Genomic DNA, 20,958 nt, shown 5'->3' on the forward strand with positions numbered 1-20,958 from the left:
CAGAGCAGCTCGTCGTTCTGTTCTGAGGAATGTGCTCCATATCAAAAACTAGTTTTCACTATGCATTTACCACTCCACGAAGCCCCTATTTAGAGCGTGAGGAGAAGCTCTGGGGGTCGACACCAACGAAGTTGAGTAATACAAAGCAACAAGTCCGCACTAAACCACTTTCACCATTTAATTGGTCATAAAATGAACAAAACCGAGGACGATAAAAACAGCAACACATCAAAAGTTTAACCGACTAGCTGCTAAACCGACCACGCTTTCTGGCACAGTGGAGACGCACGCCGCTCGTGCACTTAAAGTGAGGTAAGCCGGGTCCTTGCGGGGAGAAAGAGCGGGAGGAGAGAGGATGGAGGGGTGGTGGCAGTATTTATAGACAAGTGATGGGGTGCCCTCGTTAGAGCGCGGCCCACTGAGCGAGATGACAGACGCGCCCGCCGCCGAGGGGTCATGTGACCACATTATTCACGCCGGCACCCTTGTGAGTGGACCCATTGAGCAAAAGAGAGTGGGGGGGGGGGGTTGTAGGAGAAGGGAACAGCGGGGGAGAAAGCGAACCAGGAGCCGCGCAGCGTCCGTTGCCCCATTTCAACTAAGCTGTGTACAAACAAACTGGTTTCTCTCTCCCCCCAGTCTTCGCTCAGAGGACGTGCTTCTCTCCCACTCCTCAGGCACTGACCTCAATTACCCGGCGTGGTCGGAACATTGTTTCATAAGCTGGTGGAACAAAACCCTCCCACCCGACGACGCAGCCTCGAGAGGTGTCGGACGCTCGCAGAGACGCACTTTACACAACTGGACAGGAGGTTCCTCTCTCCAGAGCGTCCGGGGTTTATTAGATAATACCTGCTGCTAGGTTCCCCCCATAGAGGCCACAGCTGTAATCCTCCAGCGCCGACACTCCCCCCTCAGGGCTCTGCAGACATCCCAGAGCCGGGAGCCTGACCCCAGACCCTGCAAAGCCTCAGACATGAACCACATGACTGGGTAAAAGGCAGGACGAGCATGAGAATGAGAACGGAGCAGCGGCAGCGGAGGAACGGGAGCGTCGGGTCGTCAGACGCCCGACGCGGGACCGGCAGGAACGCCACATGAAAGCAGGTGAGCGGCGCTGCAGGACCCCCCCCCCCCTCGCTTTCAACCCGCACCACTTCAAACAGCGCCCCGCACGGAGAGGAGCCCGGCGCTCGGCCCGACGCACACACACATTACAGTCATATGGGAGCGAGCGTGTCAGAGCCCAGCCAGGTCCGAGCTGACGTGAGGGAGGAGAGGGAGTCGTGTGAAGCTGTGGGGCAGAGCGTTCACGGGAGGAGGCTCCTACGCTCGCCCTTTCTCCCTCATGCGTGTCCTGAATGCTAAACACCAGCCCACCGCGTCCTCCGCGCTGCTCTCCTCCCACCTCCTACTCCGCAGAATCACTGATGTGAGGCCTCTTGTAGCAGCGCTGGCTCTGTTACGGCCCGACCGCTGACCCGCTCACCCGCCTTTTAAAGAGGTTTCGGGGTCACGGGTTCACATCAAGGTGACTCAACTGTGAACGGCATGCAGCATCCTCTTTCAAAGGATTCACGTCTTCACCTTCGCCTCTCGAGACTCCCTCTCCTTTTCTTCACCGCTTCACTCTCTTTTCCTTCCCCTCTCTGTCTTTCCCCTGCGAGCCCCCCCTCCTCGAACAGCCGTTCTTTCCTTGTATCCGCAGTGACTGACCCGGCCGTCTCAGTGGTAATTAGCATAACATCCCAGAGAGAGGAGAACATGAACGCTAATGGGGGTTGGGGACCTGTAACAACACTAAGGGTAAAGCATCAAGTTTCTAACAAGCACCTGACTACATTTACATGGGTTCCTGCAACCAGAACACAGGCAGGGGAGCAATGCATAATTAAAGAAAGTGAACCAGGGAAGAAAGTTCTGCTTGTGCCAGTGTGTATTTCTTTAACAACACTATTAATAAAAAAACAGCTCACTGTGGCATCGTCATAAAAAAAATAATAGTACATCTGCAGCCAGAGTCAGAAGCGACTCCAAGTTCAGGATCAAGAGACACTTGGTTGAACTGGGTGTAATTATTTCATAGGGGAACTGGGATCAGTGACTCTCAACAGGCACCTGGAGGGCCTCTCGAAACAAAGCAAATGAATAATGACAACTAAACAGTAAAAGACCACAGGGGGTCTCAACTTTAGTTGGTTTTTAGTAAATATAATTAATTTGTATGATGAATGGTGGATGCAGGAGTCCACGCGTGTGCCGTCTTACCATCCCATGGCCACAGTCTGTGCCGTCAGCCAGAGGCATGTGCTGCGTGCGACATCCTTTATGGTCCCCCTCCGCACTGGTGCACCACAGCCTCTTGCACTGTTTCTAAAGGGAAAACATTTAACACAAGCGAGTGATTCTTTTTGGCTGGAGCGCCTTTAAAGCAGGAGTCCACAGCTAAAATGTGTGTCTTCAGTGTTTCATGCCTTCAAAGCCAGGTTTTCCTTCATGGGTGTGTTCTGCATGTTAAGGCTGAGTTTATCCGCCTCTTTGTATTTTGCTAAAAAAGCACTGAATAACCTCCTTGTGGAAATGTACTGCTTTAATTCCTCCACTTTACATGACAATCAGTACAACACTAGCACGTACCATGTAGGGGCAGATTTGTGAACCAGGTCCAAACATCAGCTCACACTGCCTGTTGGCGTTGTAGAGCTGACCAGCGAGCAGAGTGGGCATTTCGTAGGTCCTGCCCAAAGGCTCATCCAGGAGGCACTCTCCATAACCGGTGCTGGAAGAACATGAACCATTAGGTGGACGCACAGGATGGCGTGAGTCTGCACAGACACGCACCGGGGACGGAGTTCAAAGTACCGAAACTATCATGACAATCCGCTACCTCCCGGGCCAAGAAATGGTAAAGTACGAGCTGCGTGTGCGCTGAGCTCGGCCGCGCTCCGTGGGTGGTCCGCGACGCGGCCTCGCGGAGCGATGCCACTCGTTGTGTGGTTCACGCCTCGCAACAGTGTGGGCGAAATGCCGCTTGAATAGGGGATGAAAGGCATCGGCGTGCCAACCACGCATTAGCCACGCCCTTCCTCACCCCACAGGAGGCACCGCTGCATGAACAGGTCCTCAAACGCCTCACGGCTCAGTTCACTACTGTAAAAGTATGAACAGTATATGAGGATGGACGGACTGTTTCCCACTGCACCAGCGGACGTGACAGCCAACAGCTTATATTCGCTTTGTTTCCTTTCCATTTCTTACCCACAGAACCTAAGAAGCAGCACACACACTGTGGAACGGCCCGTCATGGCTTCATGCTGACACTCCCATATTGCAGCGTCTTTCAGCAGTTGGTCATCTGTCTCGTCAGTGTCCTGGAAGCTAATGGGCTGATTATTAAGACCAGGACCGGCCGACTGGAGGAGACGGGGTCAGTGTGGACTTGAAGACTTTCGGTCGAGACAGCAAATTCCTCTTGGGCATCACATGAGAATCCACACCTGGCAGAGATTGGGTGACTTGAAAGTAGCTTTATTCCTAAGGAGAATAAGGGACGGCCGCCGTGTGATTGTCACAACAGACTAAACAATAATATTTCCCGCGTCGAGCATATTGGGTTTCAGCCGACTCGCTTCCCCGTCTGGTGGATTTTGCAAGGGGATGAATAACACCAAGCATCAAACGGCACCGGCTGAAGTGCAGCAATGCTGCCATGAGAAATTTAATCTGACAGCGTTTAGAGGCTGAAATGAGTGCGGTGGCTAACAGCGGTCCGGCTGATCCTTTAGGCTGTAGTAGAAAACCATGCGTTGCCTTCCACTGCTTCCATTATGTGGCTGCATCACTCAGCCAACGCTATTAGTGGGTGGCAGGATACACACGTTGGCATTTTATTATTGCATATGGGTTTGAATATCAAACAGTGCAGCCAGAATAATATGACTCATACCTACAGTGCGTATGCTGCACAACGACAAAGCCTTTTTAATCAGATTCCAGGTGCAGAGGTTCAAGGCAGATTGGATCTGCTCTTCAGGGAGAACCTGTCTTGACCAGGTCAGGTCACCGAGGACCAAGTGGACCTGTGAATCAATGCTTCCCATTGTTGAGCGGAGACAGACTTCAGGACCAGTTGCAGCTTCCACATACCTGCGTGTGTTTAGCAGATATCAGTGCTAAACACACGCACACGTATTTTAGATTTTGTGCTGCAATGAGCCACAAACAGAAGCCGAAGCAGCGGACGTGGTCGGTCCTAAGAATGAAGAGATTCATAGAGACCGTGCATCTGTGGCTGTCTGTTCCATCCACCCATGATGAGGTCAACACTGGCTGGAAACTATGTGAAGCAGAACCTCAAAACTCTTTATGAGGCATCGCCTCCGACACTGCACTTTTCACACGACAAAGCTGTCTCTTGTGAAAGTCCTCACAATTAACAAAGGAAAGAGACACATATTAAAGGGATATCTAATTATAACAGATATTTCTGCTCGCGGATCAGTAACTCTGGAGCAGTTTGGGAGGAGGTGGAGAATGAGTATCACAGGCTCCGTCTGAGCGCAGAGACAGCTGAGGGGCTGCAGAAGAGCCATCGCTCAGGTCAGAAGAAGAAGACCCTGAGATTCAAACAGGAAATAGTCCCTCAACACCAGGCAATAACAAGTCCACACAGTTTACAGTGTGCGGACCTGACGGGAGAAAGCTTTGATTTGAGTGGGTTTATAAAAGGAAGAGCTGATGATACCTACTCTAGAAACTCTGTTATGTACTTGCGACTGCACTTGGACCATGACCAGGGACTGGTGTCGTAGTTGAGAGTGGGAGCCATGACATGATACTGGTGCTTCAGTCCTGCCTCGCGGCACTTGGGGCTGTCATCATGAGGCATGTTGAACCTGATGCAGAGAGGAGAAACGGGAGGATAAGACACGGGCAGAAAGACCTATAAGGAAAACATGCAAAGTGGCTGATGACTGCTTTATATTTGAATTATGACAGATGATCACTTCTTTCTATACGCTTGTAGTGAAGTAAAATCATGCTGAGAGGCCTAAACTTCCGACTGGCCAGTAGGTGGAGCAACGTTTTATTCAAAATCTCTCTCTATCTACCAACTTTATTATCTCCTCCACCCTCACAGACTACACACTACTGCACATCATTTTTGTCATTATTAGACGTATATTTGTTGAATGCTAAAATTAGAGCTGAGAGAGTTTAGGATATTCAAATAATCAAAACCTCAAATGTGATTTGCAGGCTCATAAAAGCTTAAAATCCTCAAATCTTCAAAACCTAGAACCACATGGTGCAATTATGAATTAGCTGAAAACTTTGTTAAATAGTCAAACGCACTAACAGCTGCATGAAGAGTGACGTACACACAGAGGCATCTGCAAACAAATGAATTGTTCCAGGCTGCACATACAGCAGGTATGGATGTCCAATCTGCCCACAAATACATGTATTTATACACACGGGAACCCATGCAGCTGCACGATGTCGCAGATGTTTACGACAGGATGTGCAGCAGATTCGGGTTCTTGCCTGTGGCCGCGGGTCAGTCCTCCACAAACAAGACGGCGCACGACGAGCGTGAGGCCAGAACTCCCTCAGCCGAGCTCTCAGTGCCCACGAGCCCCGACCTCTACTCTTATTGAACACGTCTGATTTCTGAACATGTAAGACATTGGAACCCTTGACACTGCCTGGTGGCAAACTGGATAAACCCCTGTTTGCGTCGCCTTTGAACAGCTATCAAGTGGCAGCGCCTCGCCTGGAAACCCTCGCGACGGCCGTCAGCGACGGCCCATCCTCGCCGTCACCTGAGAAAGGCCTCCATCCATTAGCCCAAATCTCTAATCTGCGGTGCTCTTGAATGGAGCGCACTACCTGACACTGCCGTTCCCACAGTGATAAACACTCGTGAGAGCTCACACCTGTGAACATGGCAATTAAGCACGACGAGAGGCAGAGCCAACTGGGCCTCCAGCTGCTTAAATGTTAAGATAACTTTATGCTGGGGGGGGGGTAGCGTTTTCCATCTGGTCCCTCTCTCTCTCTCGCTCTCTCCTTCATGGAAGAATGTTTGAGCGGGACAGAGGAGGCGAAAAGAGCAGCTTTCATTCTTAGCCAGTGTCTCATAGACTCACACTGACACTGGTCCTTTTCAGTGTCCGAACGAGTGGAAGGAAAAAGCTGCAATGAAACGATGATCCACACTTCACGTACTTTGCGGGGGCCGAACAAAGGCCAGAAGAAGTCGAACGCGTCACCTCTGTTGTGGTGAAGTGTGGCTGAAATGTGAAGGTGGGACCTCATGCTCCTCAAAGAGCCTCCCATTGAAATGAACAGGATCGCACCGAGGATTCGCCATCATTTACCACAAACCGAGGGATGTTTAAAGGGACCCGGTTCTCGTGCGAGACGCGCAGTCACGTGTCTGGACGCTTTTCCATTCCACACATGTGGCAATATTTTGCTGTTGTGAAAACAGTCCCTGGCAGACAGACGTGTTGTGGTAACACACCTTGGCCTGATAACAGACGAGCCGCGCATGACAGCACCGCGCGCGACGTCTTCTTTGGGGGCTGATGTTTCAAAGGGAGATACTGTAAAGACAAGTCTTCCCCGACACTAAACACAATATTAATCCCTGTGCCCTCCAGTGTTTATTTACTCTATTTAGAGAATGCTCCAAAAGGAGCTTCTTCTATCTTTTCTATTGTGCCCTTGCTCTTATGGGGTTAAACTCAGGAGCTGCTACTCTGAGCTGGCGTGTTATTAAAAGCTGGGTTTTGCACCTGCGTCCGCTGCGTTCTGAGGCTGCTTGATAAAAGGGCTTTTGTTGGCGGGGGCGAGCGGGAGAGGTGAACGAGGCCGCGTGCATGTATGTTGGGACGCGGGGCCGGGGGGGGGGTTCCACTTACACATGGCCCAGCTCATGGGCGATGGTGAAGGAGGCGCTGATGCCGTTCTCCTCGCTGATGGAGCAGCTCCGGTACGGGTCGCACATGGTGCCCAGCTCCGCTAACCCTGACGGAGGGGAGACGAAGCACACGTTCATGCACACTTTACACTCAACTTTACGCTTCTTTTAAACTTTACAAAACCTTGAACTCATTTCTGAATGAGATAAAAAACGTTACCTAACGTGTCACACTTGTCTTTCGCGCGGCAGATGTCTTCTCTGAAAGCAACAAAGCACGGGGCACGTTACCTTTGACAGCGTGCAGGGTTTTCTATTGAGGCCTTAATGACAGCAGCTCGTACCGCGTGATGAGGAGAGCGGTGTCGTGGTGCGAGGGGTGCCCGTCGTCCTGCACGTTCTGGCTCTGCTGCCACGTGCAGAAGTTGTGGAGGGTGGTGGCAGCGTTGAAACTCACCGAGGGTCCTTCCTGTTTGGTGTTAAACACATGAGGGCTTTGTTTGCTTTCTTTTTTAATTCAGTCAGAATGATCCTATTTGACCTATTAATAATTAATCACTCCCTGGCTTTAACCAGTAGCATTGGCTTTTCAAGGACGCCTCTCACCTGTTCATTGTGGATGATGACCAGCTTGACTATCATGATGTTGATGAGGTTCCCCACGCTGGGGTCCCTGTACACGGCTGCAACCTATAACAAAGACAAAACCCAGAGACAAAAAATGCAAACGTCCACTAACCTGAGCAGGCTTCAAAACTCAGCTTTTATTAGTTAAGCTCCAAGGGATTTAATCAAAATAGCAACAGCTCATTGAAGTAGGAAAAAGTCTCCTTCAGGGTGAGTTTAATCAACAGGGTATTAAAACCAATTACGATTCCTCCACGGGCCTCAGCGGAGGAAGAGCGAACTGAAACCTGGACCCGGCAACAAATGTGAAACTTTAGCAAAGCCGCGGCTCAGAACCACATCTGCGAGGACAGAAACATTCCCCCGGCAGATTTCACCTCTGCTCCTCTTGCTTTTCCCAGTCACGCTTGGCCAGTGGTCTCCTGAGGCCATGTGCGGCCTCCCGACAGGAACTCATTAGTGCACTATAAACATTTAGGTTGTTTTAGCCCTGGGAGAAGGCAAACGTGGTACCGGCCAATCAGGAGCCGGCGAAAGACTCAGTCTATGTGGCTGCACAACTGGTCTGCAGACATAAGCACAGCAGAACTAATGTTTGGCCCGGCCTGCCGTTTAACACTAACTATGCAATACTCCACTGTCAATCATTAGTCTTTGGGCTAATGAGTATTTGACACATTTTGTGACACAAGACAGCGGACGGGACACACGGTTCTGCAGTGACAAGCTGCCTCGCTTCCATTCCAACAAATCCCATGGCACCACAGACCCGAGCTCACAGCACAGCGTCTCAATGCTGAACCACATTCGAAAGGACGTCGACACGAACAAAACAATAATTATTAGAAACATTATTTTACTTACTACTGACATGATTGTTAGGATGTAGTGCTCCAGGTTGCGCCCGTGGTGACGCACCATTTTCGCATCCGCCGTCACCATCAGCTCCACGTAGCGCGGGTAAGAGAGGAAGCGCTTGCGTCGGCGCGGGGCCCGGGGCCGGGTGCTGTTGGTTTCATGGAGGCGTCGGTCGTCTATTACCGCCCTGAGCGAGTCCATCTCCTCTCCCATGTCGCCCCTGGTCGGGAACGCGACTGGACTCTTGAAGCCATCTGCTAAAACAATGTATGGGAACGATTGAAAAGTGATGCATTAGCATTTAAGGCTCAGGAGGTTTTGCTCAGCTGAATGGCGCTTATGCAACAAGAAAAAAAAATGCTGTAGCAATAAATCAATTGTCTTCAATGGCAGATCGAAATGACCCTGTTTGCAGGCGTGATGTAAATGCTTTCAACAGCAGCCTCAGATGGAAAAAAGAAGCAGGACGTCAGGCATATCCTGTACATACTCTACTGACAGACTCTCAGCTGAACTGCACGTGTTGGCCTGGCTTTGAGGCGTAGATTCCTTCTCCATGACAGAGCGAGGTTAAGAGACGGAGACACAGGAAGGCTCCTATGACTGCAGGCAAAGCAGGAGTTACAGCTACAGCACGTAAGCGGCAAACGTAATTACACATATGGGCCATGAATTGACAGAAACCGTGTGAGAAAGATGAATCATACAGTAGCGAGTGTCGCCTCTCAGCTGCAGGAGGGCGCTTTAGTCGGTCACTAGACAAATGGAGCAGGACTGAATGATATTTTTTCAAATACTTTGAATAAATTTTCACAATTATAAGAATAAACTATTATGTAATGTATATGTATTGTAAAATAAATAATTGACTTGCAGTGGTTATAGGATTATCAGTGCTGATTACAAGCTGACTTTGGAGAAGCCGACCATCGTGAACAGTTCCATTGTCCTGCGAACAGTGAATAGCGAGTCAGACAAAGGCCGTGTGTAACTGTCTGATGAGAGAAAAGCGAAGGAAAGAGAAAAGATAACTCGTTGGGCGCTTCCACATTATTCAAGCGATGCCCCCACGGGCACGCGAGGCGGAGCGTGACTTTCTGGCACAATGGCGCACCGCTCCTGCCACAGCGAGCCCGATCTCACGCCAGCGCCAGCGTCCAAACGTGGTGCCAAGCCTGTCGGTGCCCGCGCACACAGCCGGGGCAGCTGGGCCAGAACGCAGCTTTGTTTTTTCCAGGAAAGAGCCCTGCCGAGCCAAACCCAGGACACTAAACCCCTTAAACAGACCCATCAATGCAGACAGTCAAACATCAAAGTGAGTATCGGAGCAAAGAAGAGTATGTACATCTACAGAAACCGGTATTAGGACTCGGAGCAAGTGAGTGTAAAATGGAGAAGGCGGAGGTGGAAATATGGCCTCTGTTGTAAAAGCCTTTGAATCAGTGCAGATTAGCCACACGCAACCTTTCCTAAATCGCCTTAGGTCCAAAATCCCCTTCTCACTGGTGAGTGAGCTGCTACTTACACCAGGGGCGACGGCCCCGACCCTCTGGACACACAGAAGGATGATTTCACCCTCTGGACATGTGGCTTAAATTCAGCATCACCGGACACAAAACATTACCGACGAACAGAGACGACTCCAGCGGACGCACAAAGCGAAGCCTGCAGATGTTTATGCTCAAGCACTTGCTCTTATTGAGATTCAGGGCAGGTTTTTGACTCGCTCTGTACAGGATCCGTACGTAGAACCCAACTATGAGGAACACACATCCCATTGTTGCGCTGATTAACATTCTCTGAAAAAGGCCCAGTGAAAGTTAAAGCGTCTTCTTCCCCAGGTGCCAGTTAAATAGGCCGTATACATTACATTGAGCATTTGTTTCAATACAAGGTCAGACGCTGCTCCACTCCAAAACCCGCAGACAGAAGCATAATTAAGTGCAATTCTGTGGCGAGACTCAGAAGCAAAGGTAGCTAATTGCTGGTGCTGAAGAAGCCATTTCAAAGTAATGTGACGCCGCTGCGAGACAGTGGTGGTCACGCAAGAGACAGCACGGTGGTCCAATCAGGAACAATGGCTCGACTGAAGGTCATTAAACGCTTGTTTGAGAGTAAGTAGGCAGAAGCATTTACTACTGTCATTAACAGGGTCCATCTCCTGCTACACTGGCTCTGTCTCCTCCCAGTGGGGAACTGTCACCCCCTCCTCCCCCGACTGTCACCCATGCCACCATGCAGTCAGCGCCTGTCACTCAAGTGGCTCACCCGTCCTAATCAGCCGCCTTCCGTTAAGATTGGCCAGACAGCGGGCGATGGACAGAAATAGGCGCCGCTGGACTCTGTCACAGGAACTCTCGAGGCATCATAACACGTCGGGTTCAATAGGGTTGAGGCCCGAGGGCAGGCAGACACATGGCAGCTATTAAAGTTATAGACTGTCTATAGACGCCCTGTCCTGTTTACTTTAGAGAATCTGTGTTCTTGAATCAGATGACAATGAGCCGTATTATTAGCCGCATGCACAACTGTCAGGCAGTATAAAATTCAGAGCACTGATGCAACCCATCATCACACCAGAAGGGAAGGTCTGCGTATTAGGCTAAACTAAGACATGTGTTGGCAGTCAGCAACATGTACAGGGGCTTGTGCTACTTGAAAAGAGACTAATTATTTTTTTCAAATTAAAAAATTGTCGAATTTCAGTGCAGATGTGTGAGAGAGCCACTTTAACGTAACAGGTGTAGGAGCAGAGGGGCGGCAGGAATGGGGAATGGTTGGAGTCTCGGCCAAAGTCTGGAGCAAGATGGACGGGCACATGCAGCGCAGGCCAGGACGGCTACAACACATGCAGCAGGAGCCCCCTATCCCCAATTCTCTGCACTGCCCTCTCATCAATTCCCAATACCCAGTGGGATATTCCATCCACTGACAAGCCAGGCAGTTGACATTCACTGCTGACGGATGCAAACAAAGACTCTTGAGAAAGTCACATGGGACACCAATAGCTACTTCCTGGAACGGGTGCCTTTCAGTCAGTCCCCGGGGCACGAGGGCACACAGCCTCAGTCTTTTGGCCTAAAGGTGACAGAGGCACCTGTCCATCACAATCGGCTCCAACGCCTCCCCTGACCTCTGTCAAGAGCCGGACTCGTGCATTCTGTTGGTTGGTTCCAGCTAAAGTCCTAGCAAAGACGCCAGGCAGCCCAGAATCCACACGACTCCAAGAGGAGAAGCTGTCAAAGTCCCATCTGAATGAGGTAAATGAGGTTACAATCAACAAGTGAAGGCTCACAGGGAGAGCAGACAAAGATTGAGACCAGCTAGTTCAAACCCCATGTGGGGGAGGGCAGTTTTCCATGTAAATGAACCCATTGACCAAACATCAGATGCTAGCATTTGACCTAGCATGTATACACAGTGGGCACCGAGGGGGGAACCCTATACAGTGATTGTGTTGGGGGTCAGGGGGCACAGATGCCATGTGTGCCCAGAAGAATGAAAGAAAGACTTTGGGCTTTCAGCCAGCAATGTTTGCTGTCAAGCTGTTTTTACTCAATTCACCATTTTGAATTCTGACACAGCATAAACACAAAGGCGAACAGACACCGTCCAGCTCCGGGTGCGTTCACAGGGATTCTAGAGAGCCGACAGAGAAGAATCTGCCCCTATCTGCGGCCGCCCTCATCCTTGAGGCTATCTCTACCCATGCAGAGATTCACATGCGAGCTCAGAGACAGACGACCTGTAGAATGTATCATTAAAGGTCGGATCTGTGTTGTGATTTAGGCGTCTTACCCCAGAGGCTTTTAAAAGCCAGAACCGGGCACAACAACTCTGACTTTAAAACGTTAATCACTCACTCCACGTCTATCTACTCCACAGGTATTCCCAAACAAGAGGAAAGGCACCCAGCGGAAGACAACTCAGTCAAATGGAGTCTATTTCACAAATTGTTCCAATTATGTGGTATCTGCCTCTGGCTTCTACTGAGTTAGTCCGAGCTTTACACCTGATGCTGTGGTGCTCATCAGCCTCGCAGTGACGGAAGGTGGCAGCATCACTTTCAATGGTAAAACTATAAAAGCCCATTTTATTGTACTTCAGGTTCTAAAATTAAAGTATTGACAGCAGATGAATTTGAGTGAAACCGCTCATGTTTTGTGCAGAATGTAAAGATGTTCAGACCCGTCAGATGAAACACAGCAAAGAGATATGAACAATAAAGATTTTTTTCATAATCACTTAAATCCGCCTGTTCACAGACTGAAGGCATTGCCAGCCATTTTGCACAACTATGTACTTGCAAGCGTTACAAGGTGGATCAAACATCAAACTGACAAATCCCTCGGCTCTCAAACTGTGAAGTCTCCTCCACAGGAACACGAAGTAGCGAAAGCAGGAGGGACAGAGGAAGGAATGTTAACATTTGTGTCATTACATTTAGTTTCAAAGCTCACACTGTGCAACAGCTCTAATTAACTTAACTAGAATAAAATGATTGTTGTTGATCCCTCTCTCTTAGTTTGTTGCAACAAGTAGGTACAGTATGATTTAAAGCTATTGCTGCTTACTAAGGTTTCCAACACTTTTTCCCTCAGCATTGTGGTTACAAACCCCATATTTAGACACAAACCTCTGGGAGAAGACAAGAAGAAAGACAGAGCCTGGAGAAACAGACACTGAGGTAAAGTGAATACAAAACTTCAACTTCGAGTCAAGACTGAGCTAAGATTTTAGCCCAGAAGTCCAAAGTCAAGAGTCAAATGTCTAAACGCAGCACCAGCAGCAGCAACGACAAGTGTTTTGCAAGCAGAACGCCACGCGCCAAGGCACTGTTTATACCTAACCTGCTCGTAGCAGCGCGTACTGTGCTCTTTCCCATAAAAAGACAGCACAGCCCTCTTGGTCTTGGCTCAGCGCGGCCTTCAAAGAGCCCATTTATCACCTCATCTGGAGAGGGGCCTATCTGATAAAACCCACGGGCTGCAGCCTGGGACACCTCACGGTCCCAGCACGGCCTGCCGCTCCTTTAAACCCTCCTGTTTATTGCCTACCTGCTGCTCTTTGATGAAGCCCTACAGGTGTCTTCATCCATCCTCCGTACATGGGTTGACTCTCAACCAAGGAGCAGGTTGATATATAGCCAGTAGTTGAATGACTGCTCCAGGTCAGGCATCATTCACCAAGCCGATGCTTTCTCAGTTCTTAAAGGGGAGTATATTTAAGTGTCTCCGAGTGGGGGTTGAGAGGCCCTTAGGATTTCTAAGTCTGTTTGCCACACACACACTGAGTGAGTGAAAGGGCAAAGCATATTAAGGAGCCATTGGCCTGTGCTCATCAGGTCAGTCCAAGTTCTTTAAAGCGCCGCCGTACACAAAGGCCGCCACCAGGCAACAATGGCTGGGTTCAGACAACAAGCAAATCGAGTGGTCTGCACATCAAAGATTTATTGCACGGCACCAACAAAGGCCGCCCACAGAGCTCCCTGCACAGACAACGGCAGGGCCGTCCATCAGCGTGAACGCCACTCCGCCGCCCTGCTTTCTCTGGAGGGCCTCTCCACCACCCAGAGCTTCCACCATAAAAATTCAAATGAAACCGGGGGAACTTTGGAACAGAGAGCCTTTCCACTCCTTTTCACTGCAACTAAAAACTAATTATCCCTTTCCATCTGAGCTGCTGCCACAGACCTGGGGCTGAATGCTTCAGCAGAACATGAGTGAAAACACCGAGGGCAAGTCGAACGCCCCCTAATCAAGGAACTGTTTGGGAAAACCTGCAAGCCGGCGGATTATAATTTACATTTCTAACGCCATGAAGCGAATGAAGGTCGCCGGGAGGTGAGTGTGCAGGCAGACAGTGGTTCCAGTCATTGGAGTCCGTTACCTAAGGCCCCGCAGGTGTCGCTCGCGTTGTCGCTGCTCGACGCGTTCCCCGCCCTCTCGTGCCGATAGACGAGATGAGGTTTGTTGTGCTCTTCGTCGAACTCCTCCCCCGCGGCGTTTAAAAGCGGCTCCAGGAAGTATTCGCCGTGTTGCGTTGTAAAGGTCCCAATCTAAAACGGAAAAAATAGAGAAATCACTGATTTGACATTACTACGTTGTGTTTAGTTTACAGAACGTAAAGAGACACTTTACACTTTCATTGATGCACACTTCCTTTTCGATCATTCGTCTAAACCTCTTAAAAGTGTGTAGCCGTGAACGTGCCTTCCCCTCGTTACCCGACTGACATCATCATCACACGGACAGAGCCGCTGACAGAGGAATGCTAATATTGATTTGGCAGCTCAGGTCCCCACAAAGCTTCTTTACTCGCTCCGCTACGAGGCACAATGGTGTTTGTATGGTAATTTCATACGCACACTTAAACAGGATATTAGACGCTGGAATGTTGTCTTTAAGACAGCTGGTGATAGATGGCTGGCGATGGAAAAGGCACAGATCGGAAATGGAAAACATGACGGCATCGTACGCGCATCTTTCAGAGTGTGAGGCACACGCTGACTCGCATGTAGACGCCTCAACTCCACTAAAAGCCTTGAGCGATGTGTGTTTGCGGCGTATTAAGCCTGTGAAAACACAGAAAAGGAGCCGCTTCCTGCACGACTTTCCAGAAGAAACTCCCCTAATGCTGCGACTGCAGCGCGACAGCGGCGCGTGTTCCACAGCCACAGCTAAAAGTCAAACAGAGTTTAGAGTAAATACAGAGTAGATAAGACACATTACACAATAACTCAGCTACTCACTGGTGCTGAAATCTTAGTTTAGAGCAGGACGTGCACATGTGGCTGCAAAACTGAGCTTCTCCAAGTTAAATAAATTTGTCCAAACGGATGCACATACATTCATTTACTCAGACAAATGATAATGTGATTTCAGTGAATTAAGTTGACCGATGAAACATTGGATTTAGTGATGCAAAAGCAGAATATTCTAAGAATGACTCTTAAACAATGCTGTGCATTGTTAATATTAATAAAGAGTGAATAAACAGTGATTCAGTCAGTTTTGCTCAATTACAACAAGTGATCGATCGACTGGTACAGTAGATGTTTGCCTCCATCTTGTAACTCCCCATCCGTAGTCAGTGAAGTCTAATTAGAGGATTATCGCTGAGTCGTCTACATTTCTCGTGTAGCGTTCACAGACCAAGGCTCTGTTCAGTCAGCGGAGGGCAGCGCTTTGACCGTTTCCCAGCATTAGCTCAGCAACAAGCGTGGCAAATGTCTGGACGGACATAATGGCTGCTGTTCAGCAGCGGGTGCTGAACCGGACCTCGCGGCTCCAGCTGGCGTGAGGTCAGACTGCAGGCATGAGACGGGCCGGCTGACATGTTTGCGGTGCACGGACAGCCTTTAAACTGGACATGAAGGAGCCCTGATCTTCAGCCGACGCTGGGATGAAGGTGCTCTTCTTCCTCGGAGTCAAGCTGAGTCAGCACACGCTTCTGTTTGGTTCCCAACCACCTTCGCCGCCAGTCGACTCCTCTTCGCAGCGTTTTCCCTCCTCTACTCCTGTCACGGCTCACTTTGAAAAGGCCAAAAGCTCCTCAAACACCCCCCCCCCCATTCTCCTCCCTGGGGACAGCTTTGAGCGACGCCAGATAAAAAGGAACCTGCTCTCCTATAATGAATGCTTTGTTTTAGGGCTTAATTATTCCTTAATGACCTCATCCCAACAAAATGTGCCTGGCCATTAAGCCCCGGTGACCACATACGAGCACATTTATGACCCAATAGCCTCTGGTGCAGTGTCCATTGTCCTGTCATTCTCGATGAGTGATGATGCAGATAAGCAACCAAGATTGCTTGAAAAAGGATGCAAACATGTTTGGATAGGCGAGTCATACATCAAAGTTGTGCAGAGGGGCAATTAAAAGCTTATTACCCTGATAGCTCCATTATAAACCGCAGCTTCAATTGCTCTGCAAACATGGCAAAACATGTATTGTGGCGGCCTCTTTAAAAAAAGGGAGTAATGCCTAGGAAGAGATGATAAACAGTTAACTCTAATCATTAGACCGGGTGTCAGTGGATCAGGAGGACAATCACCACAGGGGGTGTGAAGCTTTCCTGGTGCTTTACACAGTGCACCAGTGTGTCTAAAATAACGGTCATGGCGCCTGCGTCAGGGCGAGCTGAACCCCCACCACCGTGCCAGAATCCAGCTGGCGGGACTGAGGTCAGGCCCGCGGCCCTGCACCGCTAACCTTATCTGACCCATGAAGTCAAGCCCTTCAGCAGCTATCATCTTCTCTCACACAAGAATCGGCAAACTCAATGCGTGGAGCGCGGGCTCGTTACGACCTCATCACAGATGATGGGGAGCACAGGCACACAGCTGCTTCACCTCTATCAACCACGAAGGCCGCTAGATGGTCACATACATAAATCTATTGCATGTGCCTCCAGAACCACTATCATTCAAATGGCCCAACATCTCTGATTTTAAAAAGCAAGATTCCTCACATTTGATATGACTGATAGTTATTATATGACTAAATTACACAAACAAGGCACCAAAAAGCTCTTCTACTGGTTTATGTTGGGCACGTGTCTTAGTTTATGTCCTGAGCTGAAGGTGTTTTGCGTCTTGCTCAAGAGCACCTCGGCAGAGAGGATGCTTCCTGTCGCGCCAAGCCCGGCCTCCTACGGCCGCTGACGTCCCGACGCATCCGCAGCATCTCCCCCCGCACGTTTGTCCCGAAACGCACGCTCTTCCGACGCCTCCACACGCTTCACTCGAACTGGTTGGACGCACGAAACCGTTAGAAGGCGCGGACGAACCGGGCTCGCTCACTCACCAGGCCGGTGCACAGGCTGAAGACCGCGGGGTACTCGCTCCTGGCGTTGACGTGTCCACGGAAAAAGCAGTGGCGCATGTCGCCGGGCTCGCGCCGGTGGCTCTCCGCGTCGCGGCTCGGTTCCGCTCCCAAGTGGGTCACGGTGTAGGACGGGGCGATGAAGACGGAGTCCGCGCTCAGGTTGAGGTGGAAGCGTTCCCCGAACGCATCCACCCTGTAGTGGACCCGCAAGCCCGACAGGTCGTCGTTCAAACTCCGCCGCCTCCTCCTGAAGTGCAGCTCGTGCGGGAACGACTCCCCGAAGTCGTTGACTCGGAGCGGGGTGATGATTTCGTAAGATGACAGCTGCTCGATGAAGCGCTCTGCAAAAAGACACAACGACGGGGCTTTAGGGGAAACGTCTCCAGACCGCAAACGCGCACATCGGAACAAAACGCTACCTTGTTGCGGGTGCAGTCTGTGCCGCAGAGCCCCGTGCACAACTGCGGACGCATGACACATCAGCCCCAGCAGCCAGACGGCAAACGGCATGATTTCCTCCGCGAAAAGACCCAGGCTCGTGTCCACGGCGGCGCCCTCTCCCTCCTTCGCCGCGGCTTGTCAGCAGCAACAGGCTCTGTGCGGCGCAAGTCCTGCAAAGTGCACGGGCCTCATCGCATTGCTAGACGTGCATCCGCCGCTATTTGTGACACATCGCTCCCCCCCCCCTGACGACACGTCTCTGCCCGGAATCCGCTAGGTCGATCCTGAAAGGAGGAACCGGTGCCAAGTGCGCTTTCCCTTAACCATCCCTACGACACCCCGCGCACCCTAAGCGCTCGTCCAACGCGAGGCCACGCCCCCCTTGGCTCCGGAGCCAATGGCGAGTGCGCCTCGACCTCCACACGGGACGAGCCGGAGCGCGGCGAGGCGTCCACTTCCACGGCGGCGCGTTGTCACGGGAACGCGTACCAGAAAGCAACGTATTGTGGACACTTGAGATCACTTTGATTTTTGCACACAACAACACTAAACAAGGCAGACAACAGTTACTGGACTGCAGGTCCCACGCGGGCATAACGCGATATCTGACAGTCCACGCGGACGCTGGCTCGTTCGTTCTCTGTCTTATCAAATATTAGGCGGTGAGTTGACATCAGCACCGGCACCGCACACACTTTAAACGCTACCCTAACGCGTCAGGTTGCGCCAGATGTGAGCGTGGAGCTGCTGCGAGCACGACTGCGAAACCTGATATCTATGAGGATGAAAGAGCTCATCATCTGCTAAAAACCATCAAAACGACCGATGCGGCGAAATTATGATAAATGTAAAAGTTTCTGAATGCGATAAATAATGCAGTGGCGACGTTTTAATCCGGTTCCCAAATTCAGCCCCACAGAATACAATTATAACTCGTGGGAACATATTACGCAATCAAAGCCCAAATAAGAGGCGCAGAGCGCATTATGAGGCTTCTTTGGAGGACGCAGATGTCCGTGGCCATGATGTGGTCAGCTTCTCGTTAATCATGTGGCCACATAGAGTCTCACACAAAGTTGATGGACATGTGAAAGAAGCCTTGTTTTTCGTGTGCCTTTGAGAACTAATGTCACAGCATTGTGAGTGATTGGACTCGGTGGACTCACCGGAAACGCTTTTTGACCCCGTAAGCTCTTTCTTTGATGCCAAACGTCGAGTCCCCGAGTCATGGCTATTGCTCTTTAAAGGAGTCTCTCTCACTGCTCTCTGTTAGTGTCTCTCGCCCCAACACTGATTCACCGCAGCCATTTTTTTTTATGAGGGGGGGTATTTGCTAATTATAAAACGTAATATAATATAATATGAGACCTACAATAAGCAGATGCATGTTTAGAGGATGTTATTTTAAGAATAACTGCTACTCAAGGTGAGACTATTCATCCCAATAAAATAAAAGGACGCTTCCTCTTCTCTTCTCGAGGTGACCTCACCTACTGGATCCGTGTGGGACACAGGTGCTCTCCCCTTAGCTTAATTTCACGCGGCCGGTAATCACTTTTATCACCCACAGCACATGTTGTGCTCGCACACATAACAGCAGTGGATAGTTTGAGTGTAGCGCTACACGTACTCATTAATGTCTTACAGGTGTCACACTTAATGCATGAAACATCCCCAATTCGTGCCAGATGGACCGAGTCAGTGGTCTGGGGAGCCGGTTCGGCACCCTGGTGGCACTGATTAATGGCTGTAAAGGGCTTGAGTCCTCGTTAAGACCATGACGCTGTAATTGCTTCTACGTCTGAAACATTTCTCAGTTAATAACTTAGACCTATTGAGCGTATTTTGAAAAATTAAACCAATGCGAGGCCTCCTTCAGGCCCAATCAGGTACTGCGTCCTCTAACCAGAGGCAGCAGTGGAAGGCCGTGCACTCACATGGCAGGTGATTTATCATCCAGGGTCCCTCCCCTCCTCCTCATCCACCCCAAACCCGAGCTCAGGCCCCACAAACAGAGCCGCTCTCCCTCTCACGGTTCAATTGGTTTGAACCCTGCAGTCATAACACTGATCTATACCTGCTCGCACGCATCACACGTAGGCCTCCGGCGAACGGGCTGCGAAACGGCCGAGGGGGGGGGCGATTCCACGCCGGAGTAACCGGAGCCCCCGGGGCACGGCGCCGCTCCGCCCGCCGGCGCGGCGTCGGACGGGAATCCCGCGCAGCGTCACGCAGCCGGTGTCGAGTTGCACGTGAATAACGCGCAGTGAACGTCTACACGGTGCAATGGCTCCGAGTCATCTGAGGGTAAATGAAAAAGTCAGTGGTGTGTGGATCCCAGGTTACTGTGTCACTGAGGGAGTTACGGCAACATGCTGACCCCCCCCCCCCCCCCCCTCTCTGTTCACACCCTCCCCCACGTTTGACCGCTCAGGTGATCAAGCAGCTCGGCCTCCTGAGACTTGTGTTAACTTGCACTGCAGATTAACCCCCCCCCCATATATATATATATATATATATATATAGGACCCCCCCCCCCATAAGTGGCTTTAAACGCAGCGATCTGTCATGCTCTTTCCTGTTCCCATTGAGTGAGGCATTGTCTGCCTCAGCCCTGCACACAGCTGTAAAACAATGCCGCAGCGCCGCTCTCTCATCGCCCTCCTGAGCAACGTCTCCATGACAAATGAGATGGAATAACAGAAACGGTTGGCAGCAATTCAAAAAGATTCCCCTTTGCTGAAAGAAATGAAACAAAAAGGTTTTTAATTCGACAACTGGGGTAAACACAGTTGTGTAAACAGATGACGAGGTCTTCCTGTTTTTACAAATACATATCCTGCAGTTTAACATCTTTCTCATGGGCCTGTGTTTATTATTGCATTGATGAAGTCAAGGAGGTCGTTAGCAAAAAAGAGCTGCAAACAGCGCCATCGCTTCAGAACTGACCACAGAAGTGTGAGATCTTAAGTAAAGCTTCACTACATACAGCAGGTTACGCATGGAAGGAGAGTTTAGACCAAAGGTTGCTTATTATTATCATAATTATCATATCCATCCACATCTACGGCAGATTTAATTGTTGGATGATCAACATGCTGTGGCAGAGAGGAATGGTGCCAGCGCTTGCATGGCGCCGCTACCTGGAGCCCGTCCCACAGTGACCGCTCTCCTCTGTGGCCCATTGTGGCCACAGACGTGCTCCAGGCTCTCCACTCAGAAAGATGCCGAGTCAGCACTTGGACGTCCGTGCAGCGTTCGCATTAGCGGCCGTG

The 20,958-nt window shown here is 50.4% G+C and overlaps 1 protein-coding gene across 2 annotated transcripts in view; it reads right to left on the reverse strand.

Moving 5' to 3' along the window:
* LOC114857368 (A disintegrin and metalloproteinase with thrombospondin motifs 20) overlaps positions 1–18,055 on the reverse strand; it is a 43,801-nt gene extending 25,746 nt beyond the window's left edge. Inside the window, exons 1-11 of one of the 2 annotated variants that reach the window (XM_029153766.3) lie at positions 17,662–18,055; positions 17,222–17,583; positions 14,303–14,471; positions 8,420–8,670; positions 7,535–7,618; positions 7,273–7,397; positions 7,149–7,189; positions 6,930–7,035; positions 4,749–4,895; positions 2,638–2,779; positions 2,269–2,373 (exon numbers count right to left, since the gene is read on the reverse strand). In XM_029153766.3, coding sequence (XP_029009599.1) covers positions 2,269–2,373; positions 2,638–2,779; positions 4,749–4,895; positions 6,930–7,035; positions 7,149–7,189; positions 7,273–7,397; positions 7,535–7,618; positions 8,420–8,670; positions 14,303–14,471; positions 17,222–17,583; positions 17,662–17,752 — 1,623 coding nt within the window. In that variant the 5' untranslated portion in view covers positions 17,753–18,055. The remainder of the gene's footprint in view (positions 1–2,268; positions 2,374–2,637; positions 2,780–4,748; positions 4,896–6,929; positions 7,036–7,148; positions 7,190–7,272; positions 7,398–7,534; positions 7,619–8,419; positions 8,671–14,302; positions 14,472–17,221; positions 17,584–17,661) is intronic. The other variant, XM_029153769.3, reaches the window with a different exon arrangement.
* Between the last annotated feature and the right edge of the window lie 2,903 nt (positions 18,056–20,958).

Source organism: Betta splendens, chromosome 6, assembly GCF_900634795.4.
Source record: "Betta splendens chromosome 6, fBetSpl5.4, whole genome shotgun sequence".
Taxonomy (NCBI): domain Eukaryota; kingdom Metazoa; phylum Chordata; class Actinopteri; order Anabantiformes; family Osphronemidae; genus Betta; species Betta splendens.